Below are 25,326 nucleotides of genomic sequence, written 5' to 3' on the forward strand. Positions count from 1 at the left end.
ACTACCAAACGCTGCTGCTCTGACAGAGCTCCAGGGCCTTCAACTCCCCTCTTCCTGCTAGCTAAATGGCCCGTTGTGTGAGAGTGAGAGCGCGGTCAGCGAGCTTGTTACACCAGCAATCTGTTACCTCATGTTACACACATGTCATGCCACTTATACAACATCTAACTAAATGCCTTATAAATCTAACAACGGTGTCCGATTTCAAGTTAATGAATATTTGTGAAGACAAAGTGTTTCGTTAGCTGCGACTGTCCCTTCAATCCTAGCTACAAATCACGGATAGTTAGCTTCCTTTTCGGCCTAATTTGAGTATATTTACAGTTTGAATTTCGTCACGCCACTTACACAACATCTAACTAAATGTCTTATAAAGCTAATAACGGTGTCCGATTTCAAGTTAATGAATATTTGTGAAGACGAGGTGTTTCGTTAGCTGTGACCGTCCCTTCAATCCTAGCTACAAATCACGAATAGTTAGCTTCCTTTTCGGCGTAATTCGAGTATATTTACAGTTTGAATTTCGTCACGCCACGTATACAACATCTAACTAAATGTCTTATAAAGCTAACAACTGTGTCAGATTTCAAGTTAATGAATATTTGTGAATTTCAGATGAATTCTAAGAGGAGGCTAGCTAGCTCTCATTGATAGACCTACATCTATCAATGAGACTCGCGGACAAGCGGCATTTATTTCCCCAATCGTTTGTTTAAATAATTCAACACATTATAATTACACACATTAAAAGATTAACTGGAACCTGTGGTAAGATTGCTGGTGTAACAAGCTCGCAGACCGCTCTCTCACTCACACACACCGGGCATTTAGCTAGCAGGAAGAGGGGAGCTGCAGGCCCTGAAGCTCTGTCAGAGCAGCGGCGTTTAGTAGTCCATTAGCGGTGTTACCGGTGACTCTGCGCGGGTATGAAGTGCTGTGGGCTGCCAGTCGTGACAGAGCTCCAAGTACCTCACAGCAGGCCGGGGTCTGTGAAGGAAGGCAGGCCGGCGGCAAGGCAACAACACAGGCAGCACCGGCCGCTTAATTTTCGTAAAACGGCCCATATTTGAGCTTTACATATTTGATTTCTCGCATAAAAAATTTTCACAAGTGAATTTTGTAATGGAATAGCAGAGATCTGCGTGACCTAGATTCAGAAGACTACCTGATCTCAGGTCAGTTGTGTAGCCTATGTAAATGTTGGGGCGTGACCGTTCTCTTAATACACCCACGGCCGTGACAAAGGTTCCGGATTTTGAGATGCTTACGCAAGCAACTAGCTTTGTTGAGATTCGCCCGTTTTCAGTGGCAGTTTCAAAATGAGATTTTCATAGTAAAGGGGTGTCAATGGGATTTTGAGCTTCTATGTACGTCCTATTTACCCACCGAACCGTCGTTATTCAACTATGACAGGGTAAAATTGGTTTTGCATTCTATCACCCCTTTAAAACAAATCAACATTAGCTTATGCCAGGGGTTTGATGTGAGGCTTTTCCCTTTTGAAGAGAGAAAATAGAATGGTTTGAGAACAACAAGAGGAAAAAGGGTCAGACACACACAACCCAGTAAAATTGAGGCCATCTCTTACTGAGAGTTTTTTTTTTATGGTGAGGGAGAAAAGCAGCAAGAACAACAAAGTCAAAACAATATGAAGAGGTGGGTCAGTGCAGGGCAGAAACAGGTGGTACTGACCGAACCTTTTATGCCTTCACAAAGGTCAGTGACACACAGGAGCTACATTGTTCTCATTTCATAAGGAAGCAAAAAGAGCCAAAGAGTGGATGGATTAAGAGTCATTAGAAGTCAGAGGCACTGCTCTTACTCAGCAGTGCTGAAGGGCAGGCATGAAGAGGAACAGCCGAGTGTTTCTGCTTACCTCTGCGGCCATGATCTTCCTCCTGTGAAAACACAGAAATACTCAAGTGACTTTGTTGTTCACAGTCACAGAATTTAGGTATCAGGCTTTTTGTTGACTCAGTGTAATCCTACATGATAAGCAAACAATACTCAGGTATATGAAACTCGTGAAAGCTTCTGACAAGTTTAATAGCAAATAGTCCTGAAATTTACCGGGAAGCAGTGCATGGTCGACTCCGGTGGATACACGATGAAGTGACGCAGGGTGAAGCCAAACCCTTGCGAAGTGCGCCGCAAACGCACGGTTTTGGGTCTCGGCCATGAGAAAGGCTCCTCTTCTGTTGGGTATTGCGCTGCAGGAGAATCAGCCAAGCTTCTCCACTCTGGTGATTCACTCTACACAAAGAGAAAAGTGGAGGAAGGAATTTAAATTGAGTAGTCCTACTTTCACTTTTATATGGGAGTAGATCTATGATATGTGTGCTGAAAATGTAGCTATTTAATCTCAAATTGAAAGTGTAATGCTGGAATACCCCAAAACAAAAATCCTAAAACAATGTTACAAAAACTACACGTCATCCCCAATTAACACATAAACAAATTACCTTTTCAGTTGAGCTAATGTAAATTAACCGTGTTAAAGTGTCAATCGTTCATTAAAGTGGTACATAGTTTAAGAGAATGGGCTTTTGAAAACATTAATAGCTGTCCAGTGTTTAAGTCATGGTATCCCATTTTCACAGCTGGAGAGTAGAGCATGTCAGGGTTCAGGGCTTTGGGCACCCCCCTCCTGTGTTTACTGGCTATTTATAGCCTCACACCTTTGTGGAATTGTGTGTGCAGTAACACCCCCCTTTACTCAGGTCTCTCCATATCATATTCCCTGTTCCAGTACAACTATCAGGAACACCTATCTTGTATTATCACTCTGAAAAAGTATTTTTCCTCACCCTGTCTCACACAAACCCTCCCCCTCCACCCTGAAGCATAGAATTTCCCCCACAATGTGAGGAATTTGATGAGCTTGCATTTACACTATCTGCCTGGACAGCTATGTTAAGTAAATGTCAGAAAATCAGAGTGAATTACCTGCATGTTAACATAGCCAGTGCTTAACTATGATAAACAAAGAAATTGCAAGACTATTTGTCTACTTGTTATTAATGCAGTTGCAAAACTAAAACTTCTGCTAATCTGATCGAATGTCTTGATTAAAGATGCAGTAGGTAAGTCTTAGAAAACTAACTTTCTGTCATATTTGCTGAAACTGACCCTATGTTCCAGTAGAACTACATGAATTATGTAAAATAAAAAAATTATACACAGCTCCTCTTGCACCTCCTACAGCCTGTAGTGCCATTGGCAAAATTCCACCGCACCCGGTCGATTTTCTCCAATCAGGGCCACAGGTTGGTCTATCTGCCTGTCAATCACTGCTCAGGCACACGCATATAATAGCGTTCTCCCCTCCCCCCTCCCCGCGCACGAGCTGCAGAAAGGTTTCCCCAAACTCTGGTGAATATTGGAGTGGCTTTTCAGAGGTGGCGTGAGCTGCAGGATTTTAAAGATCTGAAGAACGATGCAGATGTAGCCACATTTCTTCTCGACAGGTAACATAATTACCATGAATGATTTATCTTTCACTTGGTTATTAGTAGTCAAAAGTCCACAAAGCTACGTTGGTGAGGATGATAGTAACGTTTGCAAAGTGGTCGGTCAGATGTGATGATGAAATGGCTACCAAGGAGATTTAATCATTATGTCGTGCTACTAGCTAGCGCTAGCAGTTAGCCTGCAGTTTCGTGAACAGAGCTCATCCATGGCTTCATCTCTCATCCACGTTACAAGCTTTACAGCATACAGCCCTCGGATGTATCATAAGAGAGAACCAAGGCCATGTAATCAGTATGTCTGTAGTAACGTTATGTAGCTAGGCATGATCTTAATACAGCCATGCTAGCTAACCCTGATGTTAGCAACTAGCTAGCTAGCCGATAGCCCCGCCAGTTTGGGAAACGCTAATGACGTTACATCCACGTAACAGGCTTTACAACATACATACATCCCTCGGATGTATCATAACTTCATAATACCATGGACGTATTAATAGAACACATGGTGAATTACAACCATTAGCTATATCCATTATTATAGCTAGCTACGTGAGCTCGGGAGAACAGTCATGAGAGCGGACGTGCGCAGTCCCGTGGGTCTGCTCGCACCATTATGCGCGTTCATCATTTCAAATTTAATAATTCTGTATTCACTTCTAGTGAATGTTAAAAATGTTAAAAACGTAACGTTTTAAACAAGGACCCTTTCAGTGTTCGGGCTGGTAGGTTGATATACCCCGAAACTAATTATCCGCTGAAATATAGACGTTTCTTTCGCCATGTAATGTCTATGTGAAAAGTCTTTCTGGGCCATGGGGTGCAGTACCACCGTTATCCGCTAAGCCCATGTTGGCATTTAGACTTAGCGCTCCTCCTGGGGGCTTGGTCAAACTACGTTGTGTGGGCGGGGCTTAGGAGACAGTTTGGGCTGCAGCAGAAAGGGGGGGAGGGACTGAGAAGTTGTCGATGTTCAAATTTGTTGGCAAAGTCCTGGATCTTCACAATCTTACCTACAGCAGCTTTAAAAAGAGAAATACATAAATCTTAGAAACTCTCCCACTTTACCCAGCTGATGCAGGGAGTAGTGAATGTGCCAAAACACATTTTTATGAAACAAACATGAGCAAGAGTTTTTTTAACCAACTCAAACCCACAATCATCTGGTCACAGGATGAACATTCAGCCTAATGGTTCATTAGAAATAAAGTGTGTGCCTGGAGGTGTGTAACAAGTTAAAGCATGATTCACTGTACTCTTTGCAGTATGTTTTACTGCTTCTAAGCAACCAATTGTTTTCTGTTTTTCAACCATATATTTCTGAAAGAGGCAGTGACAGACTACTTGGATCAAAGTGTATTTTAAGTGGCACCATGAGCTGTGCTGTGTAAATGGTTCAAACGTGCATACTGTAGATAGTACAGATTCATAGCACTGCTGTGGCTGGCTGGGAAACAGAGCTGCAGGTGCAGCTGACACCCATGTATTTTGATGAAACTAGCAAAACAGGTTTTACTGTGCATAACCAAGCGGGCTGTTCTGTCATACCAACACTTCCATGTTGTAGTCTGTCTCTGTACGAGTCCTAAGTGCCTTCACGCCACTAGAAAACATTCAAACACTTGTGGTGATATGACAATAGATCAACTGGATGTTTGAAATGCCTGCATTGCTCCCCTCGTTCTCTGGGGCAAGCCAATCCCAGTCAACTGGATCCGATTTAGCAGCCAGTGCACAGGGCGATTTCCAACCCTCTGATCTTTAAATGTGGAGAACAGAAGGGGGTGTGGAACTCCTGGCAGACGCATGCCAAGCATAGTTATCATTGCCACTTGCATAGTTAATACAGTTGTGACATTCCAGGTCAATACATTCCAGAACCACATTTCCCTCATGGTTTCCCTTTCCTAAACAAAATAAAAAACAGTAATATTAAGGATGGAGAACAAAGCAAGAAGGTATAAACCTGATAGTCCAGATTAATAATGCTTCCAAATACTGTAAGAGGTAAAAGGGGAATCAACAAAGTAGAAAAGTATGTGTACTTGTCAAATAAGGGGCTACAAAGAAGAAGAACATGAAAGAGAACACCCACCACAAAATACACACATCCTCTCCTGCCCACAAATTAATGCCTCTCACCCATTTATGAATCACCAGAATGCTAGACTGATATTTGCACTGGGTGAGGCAACTGGGAGCGAGTTTTCAGTAGGCACTTGTTCTTCTGCTGTATATCTCTTGGATTTAAGCAGTGGAGCAATTAGAGTGGCACTGACTACGTTTACATGCAGCCAATAACCCGTTCAAAACCGGAATATTAGCAATAACCCGGTCGCGCACGGCCATGTAAACACCGGCAAAAACCCGAATATGCTCATATTCGGGTTTTTAAAAATCCGAATATGCTACATGTAAACGCGTATCGGCATATCCCCATCAAAAGGAACATTGATTTGTGTTCTGCGCATGTTCTATTCGCAAGGAATCTTGGTCTTTTGAGTAGAGGAACTTCTTGTATGCGCCAGAAAACATAGTTATTATAATTATCTATCCATCTATCTATCTATCTATCTATCTATCTATCTATCTATCTATCTATCTATCTATCTATCTATCCATCTATCCATCTATCCATCTATCCATCTATCCATCTATCCATCTATCCATCTATCTATCTATCCAGAAAACCTGTGCGCAGTATACCGGAAGTAAACAAGAAGTAGAGGTAAACATGGCGAGACGCAGCACAGCACCACACTTTTGGAGCGAGGAGGAAACCAATTTCTTTATTAGTGTGGTGAAAACCATGAATATAATGTCTTTTATTGACGGTAGAAAGTACCGAGATAGTGAGATTTATAAGAAGGTGACCGAAAAGTTATTGCGTCAGGTTGTCCGTAGGCTACGTCCAGACGCTAACCGTGCGTCGCCGTTTACGTCGGGATATTGCCAATTGATTACAAATTCCATGTAGGAGTAACTCTCTCTGCTCACGCATGTAAACGGGTTATTCCGAATGTTTCAGAAACCCGAATAGTGACCGTAACCCGACCATTAACCGAATATTGACAGCTTGTAAACTTAGTCAGTGATGTTGCTAGATATGCTTCCTGTGTCTCCTCACGTATCAATGCATGCAGGGGACGCACCCTATATTTACCCTTATGTTACATTGTGAACAACAAATCAGTGTTGAAATCATAGAAATAAACAAAAGAAACCTAAGAAGAACATACACACCGTTCTTATTAAACCTCCTTGACAACACACACACACAGACACACACACCACCCCCCCCAGGGCAAGAGGTAACAAAATGTATGCGCGCATACACACATGAATGCTAGACCGGAGACACTCCGACTCCCACCTGCAGCTTCAGTCTGAACAGAGCACTGTGTTGGTGTATTGCAGTGTCCAGTCTGAAATCCTCTTACAGCCTGCAATCTACAGAAGGTAAATGCACATGTGTGCATTTTTGGCACCCCCTAAAAAGGTTTTAGCCAGCGCCAAAGGAAAATCACCAGTGCCAAAACGTCTTTGACTTTTAGCAGTCAACTTCCCTCTCATCAACAGCTGCTATATTTTACACATGTGGCTGGCACTTAGCTGCATTGTTTTGACTGGGCCTGAATGCTCCGCTGAGAAGCTAGCGCTAATGGGATTTCAGTTTTACCATGAGTTAGGCTGTACCAGATTCTCCTGTAACTGTGCTGTGTGTGTGGCTCAACTTTGATCTGAGTGAGTGGATAAAATTAGTTATCTGGGGGTAAACTGAGCATCTGACTTCTTAAGACCATTGAACAATCAAAAATTATTCAATATTCCATTTATCAAGGTTGCAGATAAATATGAATTATTGCTCTCCCTTGCAGTTCCTCCAGCCTTTAGAGGTTGAGGTAGCTTCTTTAAGGAATCACTCAGTGGGGAAAAAATGCATCATTTTCTGCTTATTAATGTGTGTTAGTATTGTCAAAGTGTTAAAGCTACATTCTTATGATGAAACAGTACATGAGATTTGAGTTTATTTAAGTAAGTTTATTTTATTTTAAGTTTATTTAAGTAAGGAGAGGGACATTTGTACTATTTATATATAACAAAAAATACAAATACTATTTAGACAGAGAGGACCCTTACATCTGTGTTAAATCTATCAGGATCTACCACAGTTAAAAATGTTCTGCTCCTTGGGAAAAAAAATAAAAAATTCCATTTTCCTCACTTTGCAAGAGTACTTCGTTTGTGGTGTGATACTTCCAGTCTTTTCATATGGTTTTAAATAAAAAGGTTGATGATTAAAGCTAATTTTGAATGATTTGTACTAATAATAATGTAGAAAAACAAAGATTTAAGAATTTGGGATGGTTCACATTCATTAAAGGAGGGCTTACATTGTATTATTATTATTTTTTTTTTTTATCTATCCATCCATCCATCACTGGGACCCACTCGATTTCTCCAGGACTCTCTTAAAACTGTGGATACTGGAGACTCACTACATTGAAAACCTATAAATATCACTGGGTTGGGAACTGAATTTGGTACTTTATGATACTGACCGAATGATGTCGATACTACATAGAACCGATTCACGTTAAAGCAATTGGTCCCAAATTTAAGTGAGAGAGTGACAGTGATTAGCTGCGGAGCGAGTGCCGACTCTAGAGTCATAGTGAGAGAAACAAAGTGTCTCCCCTGTGTTTTCTGACCACGGTGGGAAATCTGTAGCAGGAATAGTGATTCCTATCCTTGATTTCAGGTTGTTTATGGACAAGGAGAACCAGGAAATGAGTCAGGGTGAAATGCAACGCTACCAAGACACGGCCGAGTGACATGCGTCGCCATGACGTGTAGTTACATTTTCCAATAGGTGCACGTCAGACTCCGGCGTAGGTTCGTGTCTCCACGTACCTATGTACGGTACGTAGTCACGGCGTAGATTTTACGCAGAAGTATAAATCACACTTTACTCTCGTCTGCATATCAGTCTGGCTCTAGTTGAAATTGAGAAGTTTGGACTTTTTTTTTTTTTTTTAAACAACAAAAATTCCATTTTTGTTATAGAAAGAATAAAGTACTTAAAAATTAAATTAAAAAAAAGGTACCGTTGGGTACCGGTATCGGTTCAAATGTGAACAGTACCCAACCCTAGAAGCAATGTTGAATGAACTACAAACCCAGACCAATTCTCATCCATTTAGACTGTATTTGTAAGTGTGGTATCTTTTACACATTATTTGTATGCATACTTTGCATAGACAAAAAGTGTGTAATGCTCTCAAAATCTATTTGTGTTTGACAAATGGTAAACCCTCGTACCAGCACATTAAGTGGCATGCCAAAGTACAAGTGGTCATTTTCTGAGGGATTGTAAGGTGACTACATCGGTGGTTCCCCTACCACAGAGATTAAAAGGCAGGCCAACCAATACCACCCACTAACATCCGAAATTTTAGGGGAAAGGCTGTACATACACAGCTGTTTACACACCACAAATGTTATCTAGAGGCTAGGTGCTCACTGAAAAAGAAGTGGAATGTCCACCATTTTCATTTTAACAAATATTATGAACCCACACTGCATGACCTGTATGTTTAAAAACCTCTGCTGAAATCACCAAATGACACATTACAACCGCCACATGACATGACATCAGCTCTAAAAACATCAAACAGGTACATTAAAATGTGAAAAAACCTAGTTCTCTGTGGGCTGCTAAATTCTACACCACATCCCATCCAAACCAAGCACTTAACTGTGAAAAGCCAAAGATAATGATACAGAAGGCCAGTGGTGAGACCTGGGCGTTCCAGCCATGTAGTGTAAGACAAGGTTAGGCGCATCATTACTCAGCCTATGTGGTGTGTGTGTTTTGTGCATGCCACACTTCTAGTTGTAACATACAGATGGGACACAGAAAAGTAAAATTGGGGTTCAGCATAAATAAATAATTTAAATTATACTAAATTTGAATACAAACACACAAAATTACTTATTTCCACACTTCCTGGAATACCCAGAAAGAAAATCAGCCCAGAAACAACATAAAACATATGGTGCCACACTGCATCTGCTGGAAACAGTAACCCTGAATGAATTAAGACTGTGTATCACTCTTGCATAAGTCTAAATGCAGAATAAAAATAAATAAACAGGCCAGCAACCATGCCTTTGTTCTGTAGTAACAAGTAAAATGTCTACAGCAGAACTTAGCCATGAGGCTGGACTGCTCCCACTCTCATCTGTGAGAGGAAATTACTGATGCTTTTGGTTTCCTGAGGAGAGCGATTTGAAAAAACAGCTGTTTAGTTATTTCTCTCACAAAGCTTTGCCAAAGCTGTAAATTGTACACTTGCTGACTTGTAAATATGTTGATACATTTTGCTTGCATGAAATGTTAATATTTAAGATTTTTAATCAAAAACATTGCGACCATTGTTTTGGCCAACCGCACACATCTCTAACCTGCCACACTGCTTATAAGGAATGGATTTAGCAGGATTGAGCAGTTGCTCTGACAAAAGGAAAACAGCTGTCAGCTCTCTAAAATATCCTCTTTTTATTTATGCGTCTCCAATGATGCCGTGTTCAAGCTACGAGGTGAGCTATTTAAACAAGACAGAAAACATCACAGACTTTTCCATCTAAGATCACGTTGACAATTGATGTTTTACTGCACAGAAACTGTGGCAAGAGGAAAAACTGAATCACATAGCCCATCTTTTATGTTTTCCCCTGAGACATCACAGACACAACCATAAGACAACAGGAAGTAACAGACTTCTATCCAATTGAAGGTCAATTTTCCCTTCCGATTGCCATCAGTTAGCCATACGATGCCTGCACAGAGGGTTCTGTAAAAGACAGCCAGCCTTAATGAGATAAACACTGAGCTTTAATGAGGCCAAGATTGTGGGGACATGGGGGGGGGGTCTATTTGTCAATAGCCCCCTACAGTGCTAAATATAATTCATGCTTCATCATCAGAAACAGTAATTAATTTCACTCCACTCATTTTTGTCGTTCTATTGGAGCTTAGCAAGCTGAAGTGCAGGTATTATTAAGTCTACTCATCAGGTTGGAGGCACAAATGAATCCTACCATATAGTTTGATACAATGAAGACCCTAGGCTAATAGAAAACCTTACCACAGACATATTACAAAACAGCATCCTGATCAGCACACAATCGAAAATCGCTGTGCTGCAAACTCAATATCTGACCAGAGGAATCCAAGTGAAGGAGGGAGACATTAAGCCAACTTTGTCTGCTATTTGAATGCAGCTGCAATGTTTGAATACCATGCACTATTCAGCTGATAAAGCAGACAAACCACCAGCAAAAGCCAAAACTCTTGACTCAACTAATAAATTATCATTCTATCAAGTTAAATATAAGATAAACGGATGCATGACTAGTACAGTATTATAAGAGAAGGATGGCTAAATGTTGTCTTACAAGCATGAAAGTAGCTACCACTGGGAGAAAATTTTTTTTTTCAGAAAAATAGAATAGAGACTTCTAAATATCACTAAATGTTTGAATACACCAAATTTAAGATCCCAGTTCCATTCATTTCAACAAAAATGTTTAGATTTTGTTGGAGGATGAGGTGATTAAAAAAAAAAAAAGAAAAAAAAAATACAGATCCACTTTGGAAATTCTGAAGTCATGAAATCCACAGTGTCATCATTTCCCGAAAATACCAGGACCATAGACTCCAGGGGGTTTCCGGCTCAAAATTAGCACATGAATTGGTTTGTGTGGTACAGCCTTATTAGAGGGACTGCTAAATGAAGGATTTCCACTGACTGCACTGAGTTTTTTTGCTCACACCATACACTGTCAGAAGTAAAAAGTTATTTTCCAGGCACATTTTCTGCATCTGAATTGTTAAGTGCTATTAGATTAATTTATTAAATTCATTTAGAAGAGCCTGTATCCAGATGGCAGTAATAGCAACATTATCCAAGTTTATTTTATTTATTTTTTTTTAAAGCTGTGACAGTGAAAAAGACAGGGATGCAACACAAGCTGTATCTGCAGTATGACTTCTGAATGAGCTCTGTGCTAAAACATCATTGTGCTTGTTTTCCCCCTATTAAAAAAGGGACTCTTGTTCTTGATTTATAATCTTAGACTTCCCAAAAAATCTCTAGACCTGGAAAAACTCAGACATATAAAAACAAATGTATCAAGACAGAGTCTCTTACACACTAATTGATTTAATTTGTGTTGAGAACTTAAGTATCTTTTGCTCTCCTGTACTCCATCTAATGATCTAAAATAAAATTCCATACATCTAGTCTGTTTGAAGTGACAACATAAAGAGCTTTAGATTCCTCATTTACATACTATTCACAGAGAAGCAGGGAGGCTAAAGTGAAGAGCTGAATATTAGATTAAATGGCAATCAAAAGGAATGAAAGAAAACTACAGATTCTATAAATAGGTGCCTTTCCATTTCAAAAAGTACAAGGTTGCTACCTTGTTTACCATGAAGGTTTTCATTCAGGCGACACGCTTTCAAAGGAGCAGATGGTGTCCTGTCTGGTATTACAGGGGTCACAGCTTAGAAATCTGAAAGGGTCTTGAATAAACTGCTTCAATGTCTCCTTCCACTTCCATCAGTGATGAGTTTGATTAAAAATTTCAAATCTGATCAAATGCGGTTTGTTCTGCAACAGAAACCTGTGTTTTGATATATACACCCTCAATGATCAATCCCAGCAGGTTACAAGAAAAAAATAGAAAGTACAGTTAAAATCTGATGGCTATAACTATCAAAAAGAACCAAAATAATTTAAGCATTGGTGAGATAAAGAGAAAAAAAACAATCCAGCAGGAGTTGTTACAAGCACAAACAGCTGGGCTTAAGTGTCAAACACACTACTCCCCAAGCAACACCAAATTGAGAGAGAGAGAAACCAAATAGTCAATTGCCCCAAAAGATCAGTTTCATGAAAGAAAATGCCATTCAACATTTTACAAATGATGCATAAATTCTGAGGTTTGAGTTGTTGTTGTTGTTTACCTCACAGAAAGAAGATCTTGCTTGTTGTCTCTCATCATCTTCACAAGAATGAACCCAACGTGATGCCATCATTCAACTTTACTTAAAATCCTGTTATCCGTGAACGGCCATATCGAAAAGGTAGCTCCAGCAGGATGCAAAAAATATGTTCCACTCTGTGCAATTTACACCTCCATTCTTGCTTGATTGCTTAATCCATCTGTTTTATAGAGAGGGGGCAGAGACATGTGTTATTACTGCATTTTGTTTTGTTGAATAGCAGGCATATCTTCAAGTTAACAGCTCAGATATGGCATCTCACACTGTTCAAGCGTCTGTGAAACATGAATCAATACCCCAGTTGTTGAACGCACATAATAGTTGACCATCCGAGTTTAATTTCGGACAGTTAGCAACAGGTTTTAACCTAATTCTATTTTCTATGAGATGTTTGTGACTTCTACACTAAGAAACAGGCTAACTTGGAGTAATAACATAGAACACTTTATGAAGTGTGAGAGCAAGTTGGTTAACAAAGCTGCTAACTGTTACAAAAGTACTCCAAGCCATATGAATACTCAATTAAATATAACCTTACGTTTAGAGAAAGTGGTGAAGACAGTGATGTGACAAACCCACTAATCGCCGCATTATTGACGCAACAACAATTTAGGCTTGCTGTCTTCAGCCTGAAGCACAATAACGTGGATAGTCAACACTGCATAATGAATGGCTAGCAACAAGTGGACTGTAGACGGGAGGCAGGGCGAAGTAAATGTCCGTCACATTTGAAATGAAGTTACAACAAACAACTGGGATTATCAAGCATAAGTCACATACGTTCATTATAATGTTATATTTCAATTTCAAAACCACCGGTAATGTGATTTAGAGATGGTGAATTTGCATTTCTCTTGTTTGAGATCGATGGTCAACTGAGGCACGAACAGAGCGTGTCGAGCTGTTGTTCTCAAGCGACCAACAAAAGTAGCTTTTCCCTTGTTACTTTTAATAAAATACCAGCACAAACAAAGTTAAAATAGCGATAAAAGACGATTGAGCCACTTTCCACGGTATATACTTCGCGAACGCTACCTCTGAAGTTTGTAAAGTGTGTAAAAGCAACAACCAAACCAACTGAGGCAACAGGCTGCTAACGCTGCGGCTAGCATCCATGCTAACGGCTGGAGTTTAAACAAAGTTACCTGTGTAACGTTAGTTGCGAAGCGTCATTATAGGCAGGCAACAGCGGCGGAGGTTGTCCATAAATGCGAGAAAACAAAGTAAAATCATAGCGTGATAGTTTCAAGATGGTCAGGCGTTGTCATAATTTAATATAGTTCGAGTACAAACGGCTTCCCGGTGATTATTCCAAACCCACTCAGGGGAGGCGCATGGTGCAGTTCTGAAGCTGAAAATTTTAGCTTCCAGCGTTCCCGACTCTCTGGGAGTCCACCTTCGGTCAACAGGACACTCTCAGCCAATCAAAAGCGGCGTTGTATTTGACCAGGCCAATCAGGTGCGAGTTTACAAAAAGTAAACTGCGCTGGTAAAAGGTGGTGTTTTTTAACCGTTCCAATGGAGTTCAACGAGTTGTGAGCAAGCAGGCACTGTGTCTAAGGACGTGGACGTAAAAGTAGAAGTAACAGAGACACACTGTCAACATTTCAGGCTTTTCCCATACCCGCTTTCGTTTCATATAAACGGCTGAAAGAAGAGTCACATGTCCTGGTTCAAAGTGAGGTCGAGCAGGGCTGGCATGTGGATGAGGAATTTGAGTTCACAGTACAGCATATAATCTTTGCTCTCATCGTGCAGCCATTGTACAGCTAACTCCCCAAAGCAGACAATTCAAATGAAAGATTTAACACCGATAGTCCTTGACTATACTCACAATCTTGAACAGCTTGTGGCTGTAGACCAAAATAAATCAGGACCCTGACAAATGTCCCTTCTATTCTTCTCCACCATAAGGGACCACCTGTTCTTGGGATTGGCAGCTTTTGTTGCGGAGGTCAGTTTCGGGAGGAGACTTTCACAAAGCTGCCCTGTCCAGCCAGTTCTACTTCCAATAGTTCTACCGTCGATATAAGCCTTGGAAAATAACTTGTAGTCAGGCCAATTCAATTATATAGCCTACCTGACCATGAACATCTCTGAAAAAAAGTGTTGGAATAACCAAGCTACATTTAACCAAATACTGTAGGCCTACTGACATACCATTTTGACGTGACGTTTCTTGTTATTATTTAATTCACATAGGAGACATCAAAATATGATTACTATTGCATATAGCCTAGACAATTACCAAAACATGCTATCATGATATATATATATATATATATATATTTTTTTTTTTTTATTTATTTTTTTTTTTTTTTTCAAGAGATGAAATATCTTCTGGGGATATAACATTTTGGACATATCGCTCAGCCCTACTACATAGGCTATCAGAGGGAATTAATATTGTTTCCTCCCCTACATGTATTTGTTTTAGTGAATATTTTCTTTGCAGGTTCAGATTTTACATATAAAACTTGTGATCGGTTTATAAAATGATGCATTAACAATTTAACTACAAAACGCTATACAAATTAGTTGAAATTAGCTTCAGCTAAAATGGTATTTACACATTAAGGCATCAGTAACAATGATCCAATAACAATATATAATAATATTTAGGGACCATTTTCTGCATGCCTCATGTTTGTACATTTTTCTTCCTAATATTTCTGTACTTTTAGTCAAGAAAGATTTTAAATACAGTGCCTTGACTTATTTTTTTACAGTGTGTAATTGCTACTTTCACTCAAGTAAGACTGAAGACGTCTTCCACTTGCAGAAGTATTGACTAAAACCTAGAATGGTAATAATGTAATGCAATTCTATTGGAGTAGGCCTACTTCATCAAGTCTTTCATTCTTAGAGCTAAATTCAGTTAAAAGGTCAGAGAGTCAATTCACTGTAATCCCCCGCAGACCTCAGTACCAAGAAAAAAAACGGTTTTGTTTTTATGTGACTTTGTGCTACCTGCTTAAATACTGGGGTCACATGTCCGGTGTGTACAAAGAGCACAGCAGCTCAACACAACGGACTCTCTTTTGTTCGTTTTACTTGTTCATTTGCAGTTTAACTATTATTTTCTTATCAAAGAATGGTAAGCTGATGGTTCAGGCTATGGCTTTGGCCAGTCCTAACATAAAACACCAGTTGACAAAAGGTTTAGGAGTTTTAGAAATTGAGGAGTCCTTCAAGAAGCCAGTTTTCCAAAAATAAATAAATAAAAATAAAAAAGGAGTCAGTTTTCTGTACCATTATCTTCACCAACAGTATAATACTATGAGGATTGTATAAAAAGACATGATTTAAACACACCATTCAACATGTTTAAATTAGCCCTCTTTTTCATTAGCCTAATAAAACATGAGCTCAACCAAGACACCACATTAAACTAATTTTTTATCAACATCTGAAAATGCATTTCGTAAGGCAACAGAGAATGTGAGAATAATACAGTGGTCGATAACACTGAAATGCTAAAAAATACTTTACTGTATGTTAAATTATAAAAGAAAATGCAGAAATGACAAAAGTACCCCACTACACCTCAAATACTTAAAAAAACAATAAGGGGTACATAGTTGGTAGTAGTTTGTGTAATGTAGTTAGTGCACTTAGTTTTTACAAAACTACTTTGTTTGCCCCTGAGCATTAAAGGTGACAGCAGGAGAACTACCTAATGAAACATCAAAAAGGCAATGTACAGGTGTAGAAAATGTAAAACTACAGTATATCACTACTTTCCTAATAAAACAACTCCCTTTCATGTTAAAATAAGCAGTTTCCTTTGTTACCTCATCACACACTGACTTAAAAAAAATCACATTCATACAGGTAATGATTATGAAGTTATTTACATTGCATACACAAAGAAGTAAAATTGAGATGTCATTTGTTAGTCAAACTAACAAAGGCAAACAGTAGTAGTACCCTAGCATAAACATCTACTGAATGAATTACTTCTGTAAACATGAAGAATGAAGTTGCAACTTAGAAAAACATGGTAAAGCATGCACATGCTTTGCTAAAATTACCAGTTAAATGTCAGTGTCTATTGTTAAACGGATTAACGTTTCACAGAAGGAATGTTATAACAAAACAGGGGATGCTTGAGATCAAATGTCACGATAGCAGCTGTAAATGAATGGAATCTCAGGGAAAATGTTCAGGCTTGCAGATGACATCTGTGTGACAGTCGCCTCCTTTTGCCGTCCTTTTTTTAAATCTTGTATTTCATCTTCCCACTTTCGCTGATCACACAGATATGCTACAAAGAGGGAGAAAGAACAGTCAATACAAAAATGTCTATTTGATGTTGGTAAGTGTTACTAGACACTCATTATGGCCTCTTCACTAAACAGTCACTGTTGTCTAAAATAAAAAAAAAGGCATTGACTTACATTTAAGTCTCTAAAATACTCATTGTAGTCTAAGGCATATCCAACCACAAACCGATCGGGTATCTCAAAGCCGACATCTGAAATCAAAGACAAAGTGGAACATTTATTGCAAATATTTCCATGGTCTACTGACTCACTGAATAACAAGCTGCAGCCATTTTGTTTGAAAATGTGAATGAACCACTGACTCATGAACACATGAAAGAGTTGGTCAGGTATTGTACATACAGTCAGGAAGACATGCTGAGTTATGTGGCACTCTCTTCACCAGCAATCTGGGGAAATAAAAGCAGGCTTTATCATACAATATCTCTTTCTACCTGTCGTGTAGGACAGGTTTTAATTTAAAAACAGACACGTATTCTTTCTTTGTTTCTCTTTCTCTCTCCCTGTCTAGACTGGAAGGCGGACATTGGGTGATTCACAAGCAGGACAACTGGGCTGGTTTAGTTTTGAGGTCTTAACAGTCATAACTTACCCTGCTACTTTGATCATTTTGGGCCTGAAGGCTTCAACATGCTTCAGGAGAGCTTTCATTGTCTTTCCGGTGCCTACAATGGCCTGTAAAGGGAAAATTAGAAAAACTGGATTGAGTAAGCAAGAGATTGTAATACGGAAGTACAAACGAAAAACGGATTCACCACACACTGGAATACAAGTGAAAAGGAAGAAGTTGATCACACCATACTTGCATTGCATAACTGGTTATGAGCATTCTCTAAAATTACTTGACTTCCACTGGAAAAAGGAGATTTACTGTAAATCAACATAAAAAACTCTTGCATCAGAAGAGGTAAAAGAAGCGGTGGAACAAAGCCACTGAAGTATGCTTTATCATCTTTGTCATATAGATGCCCTTCATATAGAAATGATTGTCCTTACACACTTACACTAAACATGTTACACTTGTGACAGGATATGAGCAGAGGGAAAAAGCACTAGTGTCCCTCTTTCTCACACAGAATGCTGTTTCTTAACTTAAAGTGGAAGTATGAAAAGCTAATCAAACAAAAGAACAAAAACTTAATTTGCCTGTGTTGGTTTCTTCTTCTTCTTTTAATTTAGAAAACTTTTTCACAGATTGTCCTATGAGAAAAAGAGGCTTAAATAAACTTAAAAGGTATATCATCCCAATTGTGATGTGTAGATCTTGCCCATCAAACTGTAGATAAGTTGAATACTACTTCAAAAAGTAAAAAGCTTATTTTAACAATTCTATAAAGTACAAGTAGATGACAAATTATTCTATTACAGTATTTAAAGTACTCAAACCTGCATTCTTTGCTTTTTTTTTTGGCCACTTGGAGGCAGTGCAACAAACTGTAAACACAGCATTGACATATTATTGCTGCTTGGTGCTAAGCAGCAGGTAGTGTACGGTGGGTTTTTTCAGAGCTTTTTAGCCTGCTGGAGCCAAAAACAATGCAGATGAGAATGGCGAGAAGAATATGTGAAAGTAGTAAATATGTGCACCCTAAAACCAAAACAAAGAGCTGAAAGATGCAAAAAAATAAAAAAATAAAATAAAAACACTCCTTAGAGCTAAGGGGAACTGGGAATTGGGTGATATTTCTCTGTGGGTTTATCATTATGAGGAACCCCTTTCACATTATACATGGCCATTGTTAATTAAGTGTCATATTTAAAAAGACACTTGTCATACTGAATAAACGATCAAAGAAAATAAAAGACTCTTAAAAAGGATTCATTACTTACTGCAATACAATGTGACTATGCAATACTGTAAACCCATTTGACTATTTATTCTCTTTACTTATATTTATTTATTGTTTGTTTATCTGTGTCTTAAACTTTTCCCCTATCCCTTGCTGCTGCAACAGTGTGAATTTCCCCATTGTGGGATTAATAAAGGATTTTGAATCTTGAATCTGCAATAGCAGCCATAGTCAATGAATGACTGCAGTGCATGTTCCCAGATGTTTGAGCACTGACTAATGTGGTTTCAAAATGTTTAAATCATGCAAAGTCTACATACAGTAAGTAACCATGACTGAATGACCATATTGATTCCATCCCTGTAAATGTCATTCCTTCCCTAGAGCACATTTCCCCCAATACAGGCTAACAAGACAAAGTTTATGACCATGTTTGGAAAAAAACTGCTCTTATTTGCCAAATATAGGTCAGCCAATTAAAAAGTTCCCTCATGTTGAACTAAGGTCCTGTAGAAGAAAATTAAACTTGGGTCCCATGACCTGGATAGCCAATCACGGCAAGGAATACAATAGGCCCATTTGGTGCAGAGGAAAAACAGTACAAACATGGTTGACTCACCTCCACAATCAGTACGTTCTTATGAGAGCATGTTGGGGAGAGGAGAGGGAGGGAAGCAAACAAATGTTCTTGGTTAGAAACAGATAAAGAAATGGCTGTATCTCCTGATCTACCACACGCACATTCAAAGATAACAAATGTAAAAAAAAAAACTATGAAGCTGGTGAACTAAACAGCAGCAAAATATACATGTTCAGTAAAAAAACAAGACACAAAGAATTACCTGTATTGCCAAGTCTTGTGTTGTACAACAACAAAGAACTTATTGAAAAATTAATCTAAAAGGAAATTATCATCTATGAGCTTCTTTCTTTTTAGAGATGAGTCAACGCAGCAGTGTTGCAACATGGGCAATAACCAACAACATTTATTAAAGCAAGCGCTATATCAGTAAGGATGTTATTACATGTTATGATATCAGTGATTATGCAAGGAAATGAACGCAGCGGAAAAATGTCAGACCACATTGGAAATCTATGTCCCTACAGTCATTCTTTGAATGTCACACTGAAATATCTGAGATTCTGCAAATGTTTGTCTAATCAACTGGGACAACTGGGCACTATGTATATTAAGAGTCACAATCCAAGCTTTGGATCAACTTATCTAGGTCACGGTAACAAAACTTTAACTGCGACGTAACTGTGTGCAGTTTACTCTACTAAACAAAGGGTTCAGCCAAGCATGTCATTGTGATTTGTTTAGGCCTCATTATTCATACAGATTTATTTAGAGTGCAGTAAACCCTGGGATAATATAAAGGAAAAAGCAGTATATTAATAGGGGGAGCTACTGTTAGATACACTGTAGGGAGGCAAGGGCGTAATATGAACTATCTAATATGTTCCTTGTCACACAATTGGTTCACTTCTTCCAGCAAAACATTGCAGCATTCTGTTAAAAAAAGGTGACTAAATTTAGCCGTACATCACAGGGAGCTTAGGGATTTCACAAGCACTCTTAAAATACTGTGAGCAAAGCAGCCGGCTATGACTCAAGCTTACTACCTCATATCCTATTCATGTGCATATATGCCACGCCTGGCCACCGGTCATATTAGTGTGTGAGTGTGTGTGTGTGTGTGTGTGTGTGGGGAGGGGCTGAGTGTTCAGATCAGCTGATTTATATTACCTAGAAATACTCTTGCTGACTTATGACTCCTGTAGTAGTGGTTAAGTAATTAATCCATGTGCACACACAAGCAGATATTGTATGCACAGATGTGTGGAGAGAAAAAGTGTGTGTGTGTGTGTGTGTGTGTGTGTGTGTGTGTGTGTGTGTGTGTGTGTGTGTGTGTGTGTGTGTGTGTGTGTGTCTGCCATCAAGCTGCAGACGAGCAAACTCTCACTGACTGACCGTTACATAACTTCTTAATGTCTACATCAGCTGAAGAAACACCTGGACAAAAGCTACATAATCAGATCTAATGTGAAATTGTGAAGGTCAGTTGTGCTGATAGGAGCTAAAACAATAAATTGCTTAGTCCGGGAGAGTGATTTGTTTGTTTTAAATGCTGTTCTATAAGCTATGGTTCCTGTGAGCCAAACCAGATTAACAAGATGACTTACTGAAGAGATGACCTAGTCTTCTATTTTATCAGTCACTTGACTGTTGTGCTGCTATGGTGTCTGACAGCGCATGAAAAAGTTTACTCCTTCATGGATGCACACACAGACAGTTGCTGCACACTGAGACAACTTTGCGCACCTAGATGTATTTCTTGGAGAGGCACGTGTGCATCTCAGGCAGGCAAAGCTTGCAACTTTGTGATAAAACTCGTTTGGTGTTCAGGTAGATGATCAACAATGAAGCAACATAATGTTTGCGTTTCTCTTTTTTCCTCCCAGATTAAGGATGACTGGCCAGGCTACAGTTTAGACCTCTTCAGCTATCCAGCTCACTACTCTGGGGATATAGACTGTGTCATCATTCCGCATGGCGTGATTATGGACAGGTATAACACCAAAGCCAGCTGCCTATCGATCAGTCTATGCTTGAGCTTCCCAGATGCAACGTTAGATGTTTCTGCTGAGTGATTGCGTTAAAGCTATACGTGACTTTTGACAGATCTGAGGGATAATAACTACAGTAGTATCTCTGGATCTAGCTTCTTGTATGTAAGAACTTGCTGCTTTTCTCTGTTTTATGTTACACTAAAATTGTCTCGGAGGTTTTGGACCGTTTGTCAGACAGAACTAGCAACTTGTTTGCATCGCATGACTATTTAATATAAAGCAAAGTCTACTTGCTATCCATTGTCGTATTACACTGTCAGATCTGGTACCTGTCAGCACACACACACACACACACACACACACACACACACACACACACACACACACACACACACACACACACACACACACACACACACACACACACACACACACACACACACACACACACACACACACACACACACACACACACACACACACACACACACACACACACACACACACAGTACTGATTCGGATAAGATGTTAACAAGACAAGCAGATGAAGAGTGAGCCTGTAACAACTAGACCACTGTCATCCTCCTGATCTACTATGATAGCAAGTATATCCTCCCATTTACACAGATTTTACGTTTTCCACTGAGATAAAGTGGAGGAGTCCTTTAAACAATTACATTACAACGGTTGGTATCTGATCACCGCTGGGTTTGTCAGAAACTGCCATCTTTGATCTCCTTCACGGAAGCACTGAACCATTTACTCAGGATAGAGAGGGTGATAGCACATTAGAGGGAAGGATGCCCTCTTGAGGCTGCCATCTATACCCACCATCTCCATGCCACTTTTCAAAGTTTGTTTTATCGTAACAGAGCTTATAATAATGTTACATTGGACTCACGGGAAATTCTTTATCAAGAGTGGAGCTGCGTAGATAAGAAGAGTATTACCTTTCCAGCTAAAAAAGACAAATCCTCTGCTCCGAGTATGTGAAGATCCTCTGTCGACTGGTCATTCTGAGGAAACAAATGATGGATTTAAGGTCAAAGTGTATTTTAACGCATAGGGTAATCACTTATATTATACATTATATCATCTGTATACTAAGTTTGAGGTCTGTGGTATTTTTCTCCTTTGCATGGGCTTCGGTGGCCACATGAAAACAGCACATTGAACTTTAACAACTTTAGCAACGTTACACAAAAGATACCACTGTCATAATGATGTATAAAATAACAACAAACTTCTGACTAAGTCATGGGACTCATGGGAACCATGATGACTGATAATCTTAAACATGAAGAGTGCCTCTCCTTTTTCAGACGGCGCTCAGCGTGAGTGCTGTCCGTGTAGCAGTAGGCAGAGGCTCACCAGGTAGCTCTTGAGCCGGATGAAGTGGACTCTCATGGGGATTGTGCGATTGGAGTTGCGGCTGAGAGCCTTGATCCTTTCCACCAGGTCTGCACAGAACTGGTAGCCTCCTTTCAGCACACACAGCACCACGATGTCATGGTCCCCCAGGTCATCCATGATGTTTCGAGCCAGACGTTCTGTCCTGTAAACAAATATTATACAGAAAAGTTGTGGGCTTCGGCCGAATAGTCTTTTTTGCTTAGAATGTTTCTAACTTAGTGAAATGAGCCCAAAGTATCTAAGTGGCAGCCATGATAAGATGGTCAAATTCTCTAAATGCTAAAAGGAAGGTGCTTCAATGCTTCCTTTATTATCTCCTTTAGCATAGGGTACACTGGACCATCCTTTACGAAAGGAGATAATGCATCCCAAAAACAGTTGCAAATTTCCACGGAATTTGGTGAAGGTTAGACCACAGGCTGATCTAGGAACTTTTTTGAACACAAGAACTACTTTAATACAGCTGGGTAATATTCAATTTTCAATGGAATAATATTATAATATTAATGTTCTGTGTTATTGGTTTACATACTTATGTAGGCCAAATGAAGGATTCGGATTAGACCTGCAATAATTAGTCTGTTGACAGAAAAGGAAACGCAACTATTTGGATAATCGAATAAACGTTTTGGACAAAAATTGTTCCAGCTTCTTAAATGTGAAGATTTTACTCTCATCTTTGTCGTACAGATTGTAAATTGAATACCTTTGGGTTTTGGATAGTTGGTCGGACAAATAAGACATTTGTCGCCTTGGGATGTGGGAAAATATAAATGATTTTTTTTTCACTTTTTCTGACGTTCAATACACAAAACAATTAATCGTCAGATTAATCCATAGTCAAAATAATTGTTAGTTGCAGCCCTAATTCTGAGCATTATTACCAAAGAAATGTTTTGCTCTTGTTTCGCATGTGTAGCGAGTTTTGTCTCATGTAATGTTTAACAGCACAACACAGTTCACTGCATTTGACACCTTTTTATTTCTCCATGCTTCCCTACTGTGCAGGTACCTGCCTGAACTGCACTTTGTTTGGACTAAACGCATGTCTGCATTGCACTTACACTTTACATACTGTGCTGCTATTCTGCATAAGCTGCTACTCTCCACTGCACTTTAATACTCTGTGCCCAAGCTCCTCCTATATGTCTATATGCTGTATTTTATGTGTTTTTATTCTATTTATTTCCTTGTTTTATACTGACACAAGCTGGGGGAACAATATTTCATTTTTTGTATCAGAAGTATACATGAAAAGTAAATCTTGAATCTATACAGTGATTAGTTACTATTGAAAAACTGATTTCAACGTTTTAAAGCCTTATATGATTACTCACTGTGTATTTTAAAGCAGGTCAAGATTCAGATGCACATTAAAATTTCTATATATTCTTATCTACAATAAAAATTGCGTTAACTTTGAGGAATTGTGTGTGTGTGTGTGTGTGTGTGTGTGTGTGTGACCATAGTCTACAACAAATGATGTCCCCTCAATCTTCCCAGAATCCCTCAGATCTGTCAAAAGGCCCATATAGCTTTAACGCAACCACGCAGCAGAAACATCTAACGTTACATGGGAAGTTCAAACATAGACTGATCGATAGGCAGCTGGCTTTGGTGTTATACCTGTCCATAATCACGCCATGCGGAATGATGACACAGTCTATATCCCCAGAGTAGTGAGCTGGATAGCTGAAGAGGTCTAAACTGTAGCCTGGCCAGTCATCCTTAATCTGGGAGGAAAAAAGAGAAACGCAAACATTATGTTGCTTCATTGTTGATCATCAACGAGTTTTATCACAAAGTTGCAAGCTTTGCCTGCCTGAGATGCACTCGTGCCTCTCCAAGAAATACATCTAGGTGCGCAAAGTTGTCTCAGTGTGCAGCTCAACTGCCTGTGTGTGCATCCATGAAGGAGTAAACTTTTTCATGCGCTGTCGGACACCATGCCGCACTTGTCCTGCATTCCCTGTCGTGTTTTTTTTTTCTCATTTAATTACCACAATTCCGCCGCTTCTTCCGTCGGATTGGACGGCAACGTCTGCCATGTTGTTTTCCTGCCGAAACACAAAAAAGGCTCTTGTTTCGGGTAAGTGTTAGAGCAAGCCTTCAGAAGGATTTGGCAACGTGCGGAGAGAGGAGGAGCATCATGTTCCCTCTTTCCCTCTACATCCCTCTGTGTTGTGTTATACGTACTGCTGCCACCAGGGGCAGCATTACACCTAGGCTCCAACTATTAGGCCTACCACATGGCTGCCCCTTTATTATGGAAGTTGATGGCTGATCTGGGGCCAGTAGGCATAACAGGTGGGTGGGGGGGGGTACAGACTTTAGTTTAACACTTTCCTATTACCTGCAATATTTAAGTGATTTACACATTAATACATAAACAATTATAATACAATACTATACAATATTCTGAAATGGGCCGTTCTGCATAATGAGTAGGCTAGGCCTACTTTTACTTTTTGTACCGTGAGTGGGCTATTGTGATGCTAATACTGTAAAACATGTAACAAGGTATTTCTACACTGTGGCATTTGCTAATTTTACTTTTAAGTTAAAGATTCGAGTACTTCTTCCACCACAGATTAACAGTACAATTATTACAATTATGCAGAATGGCCACTTTAAGAGTTATAGCAATCTTAACTACTTTTTGAGAGTAATTAAATCTCTAACAATACATCATATCTTAGAAGCTGCCATGTTTTAGATGT

At 39.4% G+C, this 25,326-nt stretch overlaps 2 protein-coding genes across 4 annotated transcripts in view; both read right to left on the reverse strand.

Annotated features, from left to right (window-relative positions):
• arhgap21b (Rho GTPase activating protein 21b) overlaps positions 1-14,469 on the reverse strand; it is a 41,297-nt gene extending 26,828 nt beyond the window's left edge. The window contains exons 1-4 of one of the 3 annotated variants that reach the window (XM_039815094.1): positions 14,378-14,469; positions 12,505-12,703; positions 2,071-2,253; positions 1,823-1,898 (exon numbers count right to left, since the gene is read on the reverse strand). In XM_039815094.1, the coding sequence (XP_039671028.1) occupies positions 1,823-1,898; positions 2,071-2,253; positions 12,505-12,576 (331 nt within the window). In that variant the 5' untranslated portion in view covers positions 12,577-12,703; positions 14,378-14,469. Of the gene's footprint in view, positions 1-1,822; positions 1,899-2,070; positions 2,254-12,504; positions 12,704-13,688; positions 13,940-14,377 lie in introns of those variants that run through there. The other 2 variants (XM_039815095.1, XM_039815093.1) reach the window with 2 other exon arrangements.
• A 1,455-nt stretch (positions 14,470-15,924) lies between these two features.
• Positions 15,925-24,822, reverse strand: prtfdc1b (phosphoribosyl transferase domain containing 1b). Its single transcript, XM_039817010.1, has 9 exons — positions 24,607-24,822; positions 24,233-24,339; positions 22,565-22,748; positions 22,144-22,209; positions 19,239-19,256; positions 17,422-17,504; positions 17,172-17,218; positions 16,944-17,020; positions 15,925-16,810 (listed from the first exon to the last, which is right to left on the reverse strand). Exons 1-9 carry the CDS (start codon positions 24,652-24,654, stop codon positions 16,763-16,765), a joined length of 678 nt encoding a protein of 225 aa, XP_039672944.1. The 5' UTR covers positions 24,655-24,822; the 3' UTR covers positions 15,925-16,762.
• Between the last annotated feature and the right edge of the window lie 504 nt (positions 24,823-25,326).

The sequence above is a fragment of the Perca fluviatilis genome, chromosome 11, assembly GCF_010015445.1.
Source record: "Perca fluviatilis chromosome 11, GENO_Pfluv_1.0, whole genome shotgun sequence".
Classification (NCBI taxonomy): Eukaryota; Metazoa; Chordata; class Actinopteri; order Perciformes; family Percidae; genus Perca; species Perca fluviatilis.